General features: G+C 44.8%; 1 protein-coding gene across 2 annotated transcripts in view; it reads left to right on the top strand.

Annotated features, from left to right (window-relative positions):
* Positions 1–13617, top strand: part of LOC143290513 (uncharacterized) — a 76792-nt gene that overhangs the window by 1033 nt on the left and 62142 nt on the right. For both annotated transcript variants that reach the window (XM_076600020.1, XM_076600019.1), the window contains exons 2-7: positions 783–964; positions 4200–4356; positions 6680–6858; positions 11365–11440; positions 12490–12658; positions 12969–13096. In XM_076600020.1, the coding sequence (XP_076456135.1) occupies positions 783–964; positions 4200–4356; positions 6680–6858; positions 11365–11440; positions 12490–12658; positions 12969–13096 (891 nt within the window). The remainder of the gene's footprint in view (positions 1–782; positions 965–4199; positions 4357–6679; positions 6859–11364; positions 11441–12489; positions 12659–12968; positions 13097–13617) is intronic.

Genomic DNA, 13617 nt, shown 5'->3' with positions numbered 1-13617 from the left:
TTGGTGTCGATCACGTTTGCCTTCTGGGATTTCAGCTTGGAAGGAGTGTCTTGTCAGAATAGTCTGCCCTTGTCGGATTTGGATCGCTGCTCATGTAGGTCGGGTGCGTATGGAGGAGGAGGGGGCGGGGGGGGGTGAACTGAATTTTTTTTTTCTTTTTTGGGGGGTGGGCGTGAGGGGGGGTGGGGGTATGAAAAGAGGTGTAGAATGAGCAAGACAACGATACGGCTTTGTGACTTGAGAGGGAGAGGGGGGTGAGGGGAGGGGAGGGGAGGGGAGGGAGGGAGGGAAAGAGATAGGGAGGGAGAGATGGAGGGGAAGAGAGAAAGAGAGAGAGATAGGGATGGGAGAGAGAGAGAGAGGATGGGAGAGTGAGAGAGAGAGGGAGGGAGGGAGAGATAGCAAGGAGAAAGAGGGAGAGCAAGGGAAGGAGAGAGATTGGTAAGGAGAGAGAGAGAGAGAGAGAGAGAGAGAGAGGGAAGGTGTGAGAGATAGAGAGCGGAAGATAGGGACAGAGAGATATCCGTAGGGAACGAGACAGAGAGAGGGGAGGAGGGAGACAGATAAGCAGGGAGAGAGAGACAAAATAAAACCCCATCCTTTTAATGAGAATAAATGTCTTCACTAGTTCATTAAGTTCCTGTTTGCTAAAGAACACACTGACTGATCAACACACTGAAAGATTGGCAGACTGACTTTCGCACGTTCCCTGTCCGAGTAATGAATGGATTGATTGATTGATTGATCCATTGATTCATTGATTGACTGATTTCTGTTTTCAGCATGTGGTTGGAACACAACAGCTCTCCAGGGCACAGTCCAGTCCCCCAACTTCCCCGGAAACTACTCCAACAACCAGGACTGTGTGTATATCATCACAGCACCTGCCGGTTATCAGGTCACTCTGACCTTCACCGACTTCGACCTTGAACCTCATGGGTCTTGCTCGTTTGACTACGTGGAGGTGAATTCCATTTTTTTTTCTTCTTTTTCACTTGTATCCTATTTTCTTTTCCTCGAGCAACTGCCTTAATTAAAGACTGTCTTTGCCATTAGATGTGATCATTGTGTCGTCATTTTCGTCACCCTCCTCTTCTACTTCATCATCATCATCATCGTCATCATCATCATCATCGTCATAGGTATGGGAATACCAATGCCTGGAACAGATCAGTTTCAGTTTCAGTAGCTCAAGGAGGCGTCACTGCGTTCGGACAAATCCATATACGCTACACCACATCTGCCAAGCAGATGCCCGACCAGCAGCGTAACCCAACGCGCTTAGTCAGGCCTTGAGAAAAAAAAGGTGAATAAATAATAGATACGCTTTCATAAATAAATAAATAAATAAATAATAATTATGATATAAAAAGGTAGTAGTAATGGTAATAATAATAAAATAAAATAAATAATAAATAAATAAATAAATAAATAAATAAATACGACAACAATGATGATAAATAAGCAAGTAAATGTAAAACATGAAGACACACATTCACACATATACCCACACATGCATAACAGATATGCACCAAACATGCAGTTTCACAGTTATGAAAGCACAGTCAAATACATATAAACGTACATGAGCTCCAACACACACACACACACACACACACACACACACATTGTGTGGAACAGAAACGAATTGAAATGTCACGAGACTTGTTTTAAAATGAATTGGCATGGTTGATTTTCAGCATGTGCACATCTCCACTGGCTCCCCGTTTCACACCGAATAAAGTACAAGATCAGCACTCTATGTTATATATGTGTAGCCGTGTACCGAGTGGTTACTCAAGGGGTACGGCACAAAAGACTTAACTAATTGATTGATTGAATGAAAGGATAGACAAGATCCCACGCACAGGCCAGGAACATACAGAGGCCAGTCACAAATGGGTTTTTCTATTGTTTTATTTACAATAGTTATTAGATGAGAAGAAAACCTAAGAGAAGAGAATAGAAGAGAAGACAATGAGAAGAAGACAACTAGGAGAAGAGAAGAGAAGATAAAAAAAGAAGACAGTGCCTGGAATGACACAAACAAGTGTCATTAGCACAACATGTCGGCACAAGTGAATAATAAAGCACATGTATACATATTACATGGAAAGATTACCACTTGGTATTCCATATGTGTGAAGACCAAACACTGACATCAAATGACATTCCTAATACATTTAAATAGTGCAGTTAAAGTGATTGAAGCGATGCTGACTTGGTGAAAGTACACTGACAGTATAGATTAGGTAAAGCTTATACGGTGTCAAAGTGACTCAAATGAATCAGTTTATCATGTTGCACTATACTGGAGTAAGGTGTATAGGAGAGAGCACGACAACTAAATTACAATTAACAGATTGATACATATCAGGTGGTTTTAACCAATAACTGATATTAATCAAACACTATCTTGTAATCACCTCAACAGAATACTACACACATCTTAGAGTACTGAGCACACTGTAGCAGTACAATTGATATCAGCATGTAAAATAATACATGAATAATAAACAAGATAATAAAATCAGTGGCTTTGATATTATACTGGCAAACTGATAGACCAGATAGTAAGTGAAGCACCATCGTGGCTTAACCATTAAGTGGTGAATGAACTTTACGCACACACAAGAACATTCTGGAACAAACTATCTGTGTCCAGAGACGTCACTGACTGTGACGTTAAGAAGAATCAAATGGAACACTGCTCCGAGCATATGACGACATGGCAATTTCTAGATCAATCATAGCCGAGCTGTGAGTAACATGTCAAAGCAATAACTGAACAAAGAATTAACTGAACAAAGCAATAACTGAACAAAGAATTAACTGAACAAAGCAATAACTGAATATACTCATATGAACACAAGTGCTGTGTCGAATAGTACAATTTACAAATCAACACATTCTACACAATAGTACTTACAGCCATACGTAGCGAGATGTTGCTGTTGTGGGAACAACACTGACCACTACACGGCAAGAGACAAAGAGAGCAGGTGCTGGCCACGGCTGGCTCGGGTGTGGAAGTGACCACTCATCACCCGCTCGGCCAATTTATACAAATTAGGCGAACTACAAAGACAATCACGTGGGCTGCCAACCATATCGTCGAATACTTCCACACCCGAGCCAGCCGCGGCCAGCACCTGCTCTCTTTGTCTCTTGCCGTGTAGTGGTCAGTGTTGTTCCCACAACAGCAACATCTCGCTACGTATGGCTGCACTGTCTTCTTCTCATTGTCTTCTCTTCTATTCTCTTCTCTTAGGTTTTCTTCTCATCTAATAACTATTGTAAATAAAACAATAGAAAAACCTATTTGTGACTGGCCTCTATATGTTCCTGGCCTGTGCGTGGGATCTTGTCTATCCTTTCATTCAATCAATCAATTAGTTAAGTCTTTTGTGCCGTACCCCTTGAGTAACCACTCGGTACACGGCTACATATGTATTCCCAAAATGCCCCTTCCTATCACTATGGCTGCCTTCACCTCTACACTCCATCTCGCTCACTACGATCGGCTTCGGATCCACTCTGTTTACGCATACCCAGATTCAAACTCTCGACTGTTGGCCGCCGTTCTTTCTCTGTCTCTGGACCTTGCAATTGGAATGAACTTCCTCTTTCGCTTCGTCAAGTCTCCACACTCAGCTCTTTCAAGTCTGGCCTTAAAACCCACCTCTTCCCAAAATAGCCTCCTTTGTCTGCCTCTTCCTTGTCATTAGTTTCTACAGTTTTAGAGTTATGCATGCGTGTGCATGACTGGTGCGAAAGCGCTTTGATTTGTCTCTGCATAAGATTCAGCGCTATATAAATACCATTATTATCATTATTATTATTATTGTCGCGACAACCTTCATCCTCACGATCACTGTGATCTCTGTCACCCATTGTGGATTACATGTGTGTGTGTGTATGTGTGTGTGTGTGTGTGTGTGTGTGTGCGTTCATTGCGTATGTGTGTGTGTGTGTGTGTGTGTGTGTGTGTGTGTGTGTGTGTGCGTTCATTGCGTATGTGTGTGTGTGTGTGTGTGTGTGTGTGTGTGTGTGTGTGCGTGTGTGCGTGTGTGTGTGTGTTTGTATGTGAGAGAGACACAGAGAGAGAAAGAGAGAGAGAGAGGTCCGCCTCAGTGTCTGTGAAGTTAGATCAACATCAGTGTGTGTGTGTGTGTGTGTGCGCGCGCGCCTGTGTGCAGATTCGAGATGGAGATGGTGTGACGTCCCCTCGAATAGGTCGTCACTGCAACACGTCACTACCGGGTCCAGAGAGGACGTTCGGAAATCAGATGTGGATACGGTTTTTCTCGGATACATCAAGAAGTGGACGTGGCTTCAGAGCAACATTTGCTTCAGGTTGATGTGATCTGCTTATTATTCTTTCTGGCTTTCTGTTTGCTCTGTGTCTCTCTTTGTCTCTGTCTCTGTCTCTCTCGCCACGCTATTTCCCAAATCAAAACCTCCCCTTCTTTCTCCTTCTCTCCTCCCCCTCATCTCTCTCTCTCTCTGTGTCTCTCTCCCTGTCTCTGTCTCTCTGTCTCTGTCTCTCTTTCTCTCTCTCTATCTGTCTTTGTATAAATGTATCTCTGTCTCTGTCTGTCTGTCTGTCTGTCAGTCTCTCTCTCACTCTTGATTCCTCTTCTTCTTCGTGGGCTGCAGTTCCCACGTTCACTCGTATTGTTCACGATTGGGCTGTTACGTGTATGCCATGTAGGCAGCCATACTCCGTTTTCGAGGGGGATGGGTGCATGCTGGGTATGTTCATGTTTCCATAACCCACCGAACGCTGACATGGATAACAGGATCTTTAACGAGCGTATTTGATCTTCTGCTTGCAGTATACACACGAAGGGTGTTCAGACACAAGCAGGTCTGCACATATGTTGACCCGGGAGATCGGAAAAATCTCCACCCTTTACCCACCAGGCGCCGCTACTGAGATTCGAACTCAGGACTTTCTGATTGAAAGTCCAACGCTTTAACCACTCGGCTGTTGCGCCCGTCACTGTCTTGATTAACTGTGCAGTGCCACTCACTTTAAAGCAACGAGTGAGGATCACAGGCACCTGCAAGTGTGTCGCAACAAGAGACGCAACCCAACATCATGTTCTTCATAGACAGGCGCTTGAAACGAATGCGTCAAAAACCTTTAGTTTCATTCTGCTCACGAATAGAATAGAACCGACGACATTTGTGATTCCTGTACAAGCTCAGGGACTCCCTTCCCCTTCCTTTTCTCGTCCATTCCCTCCTTCTCTCCCCCTTCCCCTCCTTCCCCTTGGCACACACCTCCTTTCCTCCCTCCCTTTCCTGCACCCCCCCCCCCCCCCCCCCCCCCCCCCCCCCCGCCCCCTCTCCTCCAACATCATGTCAGTGAGCTGAACTGCGATTTCCAGTCATTGAGTTGGACTCGCCTCCTACAGACTCCTGTGGCCTGCCAACACCTCTCTGCACTTGAAAAAAGTCGAAGACTAGAAATATTGTTTTATCTTCATTAGGAACCTTTGATTTTACACAACCTAATATGATGATGATGATGATATGGGATTTTTTTTTACAAAGAAAATAAAGTAATAGTTGCAGCAGCGGTAGAAGTAGTAGTAGTAATGTGTGTAGTAGATGCAGCAGCAACAGCAACAATAAAAGTCGTAGCGCCAGCAGAAGTGGTAGTGCTAGTAATAGTAGCAGAAGTAGCAGCATTGTAGTAGTAGTAGTTGTTGTGCAGCAGTAGTTGGAAGAGGAGGAGGAAAAGGAGGAGGAAGAGAACAACAATAACAAGAACCTGAGCAAGCGTCAGAAACAAGAACAAAACAACTTGAACTTGAACTTTAGAGTTGAAGGCCGCTCAGGCCTGTTCACTTCCCTTGGATAGAACTGCTACTGTGCCCCATGTGTGGCTATTTGGTAAATGTGTATATTTCCACTAGTTATACGTTGCTCAATGACTGCACTTCGGGTCATACAGGACTGGGAGGTTAGCCCAGTGGGCGTCGAGTCTACTCTTAAATGTTTTAACTCACTTAGTACGGCCAGTCCTCTCTTCTCCTCTACACAGACCCCTCGGATGTCCAGTGGGTGTCTGAATGACCCAACCTTTAGCTTCCGTCGTCAGAATTGTCGTATTCTTTGTCAACATTCACCTCTTCAGTATAAGAGCCTACCGCTTGCAATATTTTGATGATGGTAACTGGGGTGAAACGCTGTTAACGTCGTCTCTTTCGCCGTTCGTATGGAGAAAGTTAAGGTTGTTTGCCTCAGTGACTGTCTCGGGCAGGCTGTTCCATAAAGAGACTATCCTCTGGGAGAAGCAGGAGCTTCGTAGCTGTAGTCTGGAGCGGCGTTTTGCTAGATTTAGACTGTTCCCTCTGGTTTCTCGCCCGCTGTGCAGTTCAAGTTTCGGCCTAGAGGTGGTGTAGAGCCCAGTGAGGTACTTGTAGGTGTCGATCATTTCACCCCTTTGTCTGCGATATTCTAGGCTGGGCAGTTTCAGCGTTCTCAGACGTTCTGAGCAGGGTTTGTCTTTGAGCCTCCCTATCAGCTTTGTGACCCTTATTTGTTGGTCATCAATGTCCTTTTGGAGCGTCAACAAACTGAACAACATGATTGACCAAGAAATCGAGAAAAACCATTGAACCACTCGCAAACAATTCACAAAGCAAGTCTTTTCTTTTTCCCTCAGCCAACCTCCAGGCCCCCTTCTTCCTCATCGCCAGCAGTATCGGATCAAATGTGGGAGGCAGCATTCACCGTATGGACGTGGAGACCAAAACTAACTACATTATTCCCATGACCCAAGCCTTGTATTATCCCATAGCAGTGGATTATGACCCTGTGGAACAGACCATCTACTGGACAGAGGTGAGATGTTGTTTGCCTGCGCTGGATGTCACATGGATATATATGCCTGTCAAAATGGCGATGTACACACTTTGTGAGTGAAGGGTCGCCAGAAAACTGCAATATGCGAAGAGGGTGTGTGTGTGTGTGTGTGTGTGTGTGTGATGTCCGTGTCTTTTGTTATTGTTTTTTGTGGGTTTTTTTCGTTTTTTTGGGGGGGTGTTGTTTGTTTTTGTTTGTTTTTCTTGCCTTTTGTATAAAGACCCATATGTGGTGATCTGCTTGGAGTTTGTATACGTCTGCTGACTGCTGATGTGACGATCCATGTGGTGAGTCACCGTGATTTCATTTATGCAGCTGCTTGATGGGAGTGCAAGGACCCGTGCGGTGAGTTGGTGGCAGCTTGTTTGATTTCCTTGCTGTAGGCTGCAGAGGTCTTATCCAGGCATTCCACCAATCTCAGTAACACCCCTTTTCTTTCTCTGCCAGGCATTCCACCAATCTTAGTGACCCTTGTTTTCTCTGCCAAGCATTCCACCAATCTTAGTGACCCTTTTCTTTCTCTGCCAAGCATTCCACCAATCTTAGTGACCCTTTTTTTCTCTGCCAGGCATTCCACCAATCTTAGTGACCCTTTTTTTATCTGCCAGGCAATCCACCAATCTTAGTTACCCTTTTATTATCTGCCAGGCATTCCACCAATCTTAGTAGCTCTTTTCTTTCTCTGCCAGGCATTCCACCAATCTTAGTGACCCTTTTCTTTCTCTGCCAAGCATTCCACCAATCTTAGTGACCCTTTTTTTCTCTGCCAGGCATTCCACCAATCTTAGTTACCCTTTTATTCTCTGCCAGGCATTCCACCAATCTTAGTGACCCTTTTCTTTCTCTGCCAAGCATTCCACCAATCTTAGTGACCCTTTTTTTCTCTGCCAGGCATTCCACCAATCTTAGTGACCCTTTTCTTTCTCTGCCAGGCATTCCACCAATCTTAGTAACCTTTTTCTTTCTCTGCCAGGCATTCCACCAATCTTAGTGATCCTTTTTTTCTCTGCCAGGCATTTCGCCAATCTTAGTAACCTTTTTCTTTCTCTGCCAGGACACCGATGTCGTCCGCAAAGCTTAATGATTGTTTGCTTCTGATGCTGATTGTCACATCGTGTTCTTCCAAAGCACCGGTCATGATTCTCTCGAAGAAGATTTGAAAGAGAGTAGGTGAGAGCAGACAGCCTTACCTGACTCCGACCCTCGTCTTAACCAGTGCCCTATGCTGCTGTTGAAGCAGACTGCACTGGTTGCCTTGTTGTAAAGGAGATCTATGGTTCTGATCTGGTTGGTTTTGATGTTGAAGGTTCTCATGGTCGATCATGAGCAGAATGCCATACGCTGTCAAACGCCTTCATGACGTCCACAAAGACGTGATGGAATGACGTCTTGCTGGTGTTGGAAGTGCCTCTCACACAGAAATCCGAAGATTAAAAATCTGCACTGCAGTACTGTGCCTTGTTCTGAAGCCTGCCTGTTCCTCAGCAATGGTTGTTTCTGCTTTTGGTTTCTGTCTGTTTACCACTGTCTTCAGAATTACCTTGGATGGGAGATTAAGCTGACCGTGCGGTAGTTATTAAACAGTTGTAAGTTTTCTTTCTTGGTGATGATGATGATCAGTGCCTGTGTCCATGATATGGGCCATTCCTGTGTCTGCCAGATCATGTTGCTGATTTTTAGTAGATCGCTTATCATGGCTTCCCCTTGCTGGGATTATTTCCTATGGGATGTTGTCCACTTCCGTTACCTTCCCCATTTTCATCGATTTCACTGCTGCTTCCACTTCCACCCGAAGGATCAGATAATTTTGTATCAGTGTTTGTGACTGGACCGAAAAACATTCAGGACATGTGGATCCCCTGTGGTTGTACAGGTATGATCAGTATTCTGTCCACATCACTGGAATAGCCTGGTCTTCTGCGAGGCAGTTCCCATCTGCGTCCTGTACGGTGATAGTTCACACCTGTTTGGTGCTGGTCAGGTCTTTCACAAGCTGGTATGCTTTCTTGGTGGTGTTTCTCTAAAGAGTGTCTTTGATATCTTGGCACTGCTTTTCATTCCAGGTCTCCCTTGCCTTTCTCATGTTTTATTTTGTGTGTGTGATATTGTTCTGCCCCTTTTGTGTCTTGTTAGTCTTCTCCAGCCCTGTGTTTGTTGCATAGATAAAGGATGTCAGTTGTGACCCAAGGCTTTTAGACAGGACTGTGCTTACCAAGAATCTCATTGACTGTTTCGGTGATTGCTGTGTTGAAGCTGTCAATATGTGTCCATATCTGTGTCTTCAGTATCGAGCATAGTAAGTGCAAATTTCCCATCTATCGAGCATAGTAAGTGGAACCGATTTCCCACCTATCATTGCTTAGAAGGCTCCTGCTACCTGGATCCTTCTGTTTCTCCAGATGGAACTGGATCCTTGTGTGGCCTTATTCTTTTCTTTTACTTTGCTCAAATGGAGCCAGAAGGCCATCATCGCCAACTCATGGTCGCCTCCATTGTCAGCTCCTGAAAAAGTCCGTGTTTCGGCAATGTTCGCACTGGACTGGAAGCACCTCTTAACCATGATGTAATCTATTTGGTTGTAGTGTGCTCCATTGGGGGTGTGCCAGGTCCATCTCCTGGGTGCTTTGTGTGGGCCAAACGTGTTCACCAGTTTGGGGTCATTGCATCTGGCAAATTTCACGACTCAAACCTGTCTCGTTTGTCTTCGTATTGCAGTAGCACCCACATGTACCTTTCCTTCTTTGGGATTTGATCCAGGACTCCTTGCAGCTAGTCGTGGAAGTGTTCTTCGTCCTAATTGTCGTAGTCTGTTGTTGAGGCGTATGCTTGCACAAGTTATGTTGATGGGGGTCGCTTTCAGGCGGATGGTGATAAGCCAGCTGGAAGCTACACAGCAAATTCATGACAGTGTTCAAGATGTCCTGTGAAAAAGAGCCCAGCTTGCTCACGTTAGTCCTCCCTGTCGTTAAAGTACAGCTTGTGGCCTTCCTGGGTAGTTGTTTCTCCTGTGTTCATCCATCGTGTTTCATGGAGAGGAATGTTCCAGCAGTATCTGCTCATTCCATGTGTCAGTTCTTCCAGTTTTCCGACTGCTCTTTAAAGTTCTCGCATTCCAGGTGTCAATGGTGATGTTGTTTCTGGCACGGATCCTGCTGCTTGGTATACCAGTCACATACTTTCCACCTCAGCCCTGGTGTGCCGCAGAAGGCGTGGTCGTTGGTGATCCAGGTGATGACTGATCCAGTATGGGTTGAGGAATTGTCATCTTCATCAGATGTATCAGGGGCTAATGAGTTCGGTTCAGTTCAGTTACTCAAGGCGTCACTGCGTTCGGACAAATCCATATACGCTACACCACATCTGCTAAGCAGATGCCTGCCTTGAGAAAAAAAACCCACAAAAACCAAGGGTTGATGAGCCTGGTAGAACCCACACCTCTCCAGGATTGTCCACAGCTGACGTCCTCCAACTAGGTGGCTCCCCCCTTGGTCATGAGCACGTAGTCATTCAAGTTTATCTGGGAACCTTTCCACCCTGGCCAATGACCCGCGTCCAGGATGTTTTTCGTCCTGCAGTGCCGTGTTAACATCACCCCTCACGTGGTTTAGCTGAACATTTGAAGCAGTGCATCGGGGTGCCAGAATGTGATAGAGTCAGGAGATGGATGAGACCCAGTGATGCCCGTTCATCCAACCAGGTAGGAGCAGGGTACCAGACATCAAAGGTACTACTTCTATCCAGAGCTCCCTGCACCCCAAAGTGAGTACCTGGGAGTTTATCTATGTTCCTGCCTGATGTGAGAGTATATAGCCATGAGCTCAGTTACTAGGAATTATACGTCTGCTTGATGTGCTTGTCAAACTACACCAGGTGAAAGTGAAAAGGCACAGGTGACGAACGTTTGATGTGGACGTAAGGGCCAGGCGTTGGTATTCTGCACAGATATTTGATCAATGACGTAAGGGCCAGGTGTTGGTATTTTGTACAGATATTTGATCAATGACATAAGGACCAGGTGTTGGTATTTTGTACAGATATTTGATCAATGACGTAAGGACCAGGTGTTGGTATTTTGTACAGATATTTGATCAATGACATAAAGGCCAGACGTTGGTATTTTGTACAGATATTTGACATGATTGTGACAGCATGGTTTTCTTTTGTCCTGCGCTGCAGCGTTATGTACTGTACTGTATTGGACTGGACGATCTAGGGCTGTGATGTTTTGTACAATACTGTACTGTGGTGTACTGTACTTTACTGTGCTATACTTTGATGTGCTGTGTTGTATTGTACTGTGCAGTGCTGTGCCCTGCTGTGCGGTGCTGTGCTGCACTGAAGTGCACTGTTTGCATTTTGCTGTGCTCTGCTGTGCTGTATTGCACTGTACTGTACTGTACTGCACTGTACTGTACTGTACTGTACTGTACTGTACTGAAGTGGCTGGAAAAACAACAACTCTACATCAAAACTGTGTCTGACCAGGTGGGTCTAATCACAGGCATCCGTGGGGCCGCTCTCAACGGCAGTGGCGTACACACAGTCATCAGCACTAGCAGTGGTCAGTACCAATTCTGATGGACATCTCGTTCTTGTGATCTGACTTTTTGTATGAGAAAAAATGTTAGATGCTGCTTTGGCACTATTGTCATGCATGTTTTGTTGTTGTTGTTGTGTGTTTAATCAGCAGCGCCGATGCATTCATGTATATGTATTACCTCTGCAAAGGAGTTTATGTTTTCATTCCGTTATTCATTCGTCTGTCAGCAGGATTGTGCAAAATGTTATGGGTGGATTAAAAAAAAAATTGTGGAAATCTCGGCTGTGGTCCAAGGACCAATGATCAGATGGGGTTAATGATCGAGATCGGTATCTGGGTCTTGGGAAATGTTGATGGGTTTTACAGTTTCAAGGCTGGTTCCATTGTTGTCTGCGGGGTGGGGTGTGTCTGTGATCAGTGTGCTATTGTATGACCCGGCTGTCTGGATAGTAAACTTGAGCCATTGGGAGAAGACGTCCTTGGAGAATCTTGATGTACAATTTCTTTGTGAGGTTTTCAAAGAATCTACACAACAGTAAAGGCGAAGTTCTTCCTACCGACACCCCGCTCTAATCCACGTTCCTGGGAAACTTGGGTTTTTGTGTTTCATCACTGGGCACAGTGCACTGCCTGTGTTTTTAAAAACTTTATTATACATTGAAGAGGCTATACAGTAGTTTGCTTAAGTAGAACAACGTACATTTTGATTCTGAGTGACACATGTTAGGAAATGTTTCTTTAATTGCCTATTAGCAGATGCAGGGAAAGCAATGACAGAAATCTAATACCAAGCATTGTCATCCAGGATTGCTTTTCGCTGTTGTCAGTCTGCCTGTCAAGATTACTTTTTTGTGCGTGTCCTGGATTCTTCCTCATTATTTTGATCGGTTCAGTATGGATATTTGTTTTCACTGAAAAATGTAATAAACGTTTTCTCAGAGGATTTCATTGGTTACCGAAATGAAGCACTTAGAAAACTAAAGCAGTCATGGATTCTGCGCCACTGAGGAATGCCATATTGAAAGGATTGTTTTTGTCAACGATTTCTTTCTGACTCAATTTTTTCTTAGATTCAATTGTGGGCGGGCTGGCAGTGGATCCCCTGTCCAGACTGATCTTCTACACAGACGCAGGGAGGGATATTATCGCCATGCTGACCATGTCTGCGTTTGCTCACAAGACCATCATCAACACAAGTCTGGACCAGCCCCGAGCCATTGTGCTCAACACTGCTGATGGGTGAGTGTTGTTGGTGGTTGTTGGTGTTGTTGTTATTGCTGCTGTACTTACTGGTTTACATTGCACTCTTTTTGAACAGGCCAGGGTTCCTTACCGTGTAAAAATGGAGTATCGTATGCCCTTATGTTTGCGTATCAGTTACGAAATAACTGGAAAGTGGTGGGGTTTTATTTTTCTAAGAATTTCCCAGACAAGGACATGGTTATGTTTGGTGTACAAATGTTGGTACATGTGCGAGTGTGTGGATATGGTGTGTGTGTGTGTGTGTGTGTGTGTGTGTGTGTGTGTGTGTGTGTGTGTGTGTGTGCAGTGTAATGTTCTGGACGGACTGGGGAGCGGCCCCCAAGATAGAGAGAGCCAGCTATGACGGCAGTGACAGAAGGACCCTGGTCAATACTGGACTCCACTTCCCCAACGCCTTGGCTCTGGATGTTCCAAGTATGTGGTTGGACAGTTTGGTGTGTGTGTGAGAGAGAGAGAGAGAGAGAGAGACAGAGACAGAGACAGAGACAGAGAGACAGGGAGAGAGAGAGAGATTCAAAAACTTTATTACTCAAGGATAAAGCTTTTAGGCATTGCCTAGTCTTCCAACCTGCCCTTGTGACAACAACAATAGTACCGATAAGATACAACAATAATAATAATGGTAAATACTACTCCTACTACTACTACCACTACTGCTACTACCACCACCACCCCTACTACTAATGATAATTAGAGAGAGAAATATAGTGAGATTGAGATGAGCTGAATTCACATTTTGGCTTGAGCACCAAGTGAAAGGGTGCTGAGAACAAAACGCAGCTATGATTGACGATACAAGCTAATAGGCGAATAAGCACATTAAGGAGTCTAGGGTTAGGTGAGCGTTTAAGTGAATTTGTGAAAGTTAGGGCAGGTAGAAAGACGTAGGAGAGTAAAGGAACTGTATTTAATGGACTCCCATGCAGGCAAAGGCA

This window comes from Babylonia areolata, chromosome 15 (genome assembly GCF_041734735.1).
Source record: "Babylonia areolata isolate BAREFJ2019XMU chromosome 15, ASM4173473v1, whole genome shotgun sequence".
NCBI lineage: Eukaryota > Metazoa > Mollusca > Gastropoda > Neogastropoda > Buccinidae > Babylonia > Babylonia areolata.
This window is presented reverse-complemented; position numbering and strand designations above follow the sequence as displayed.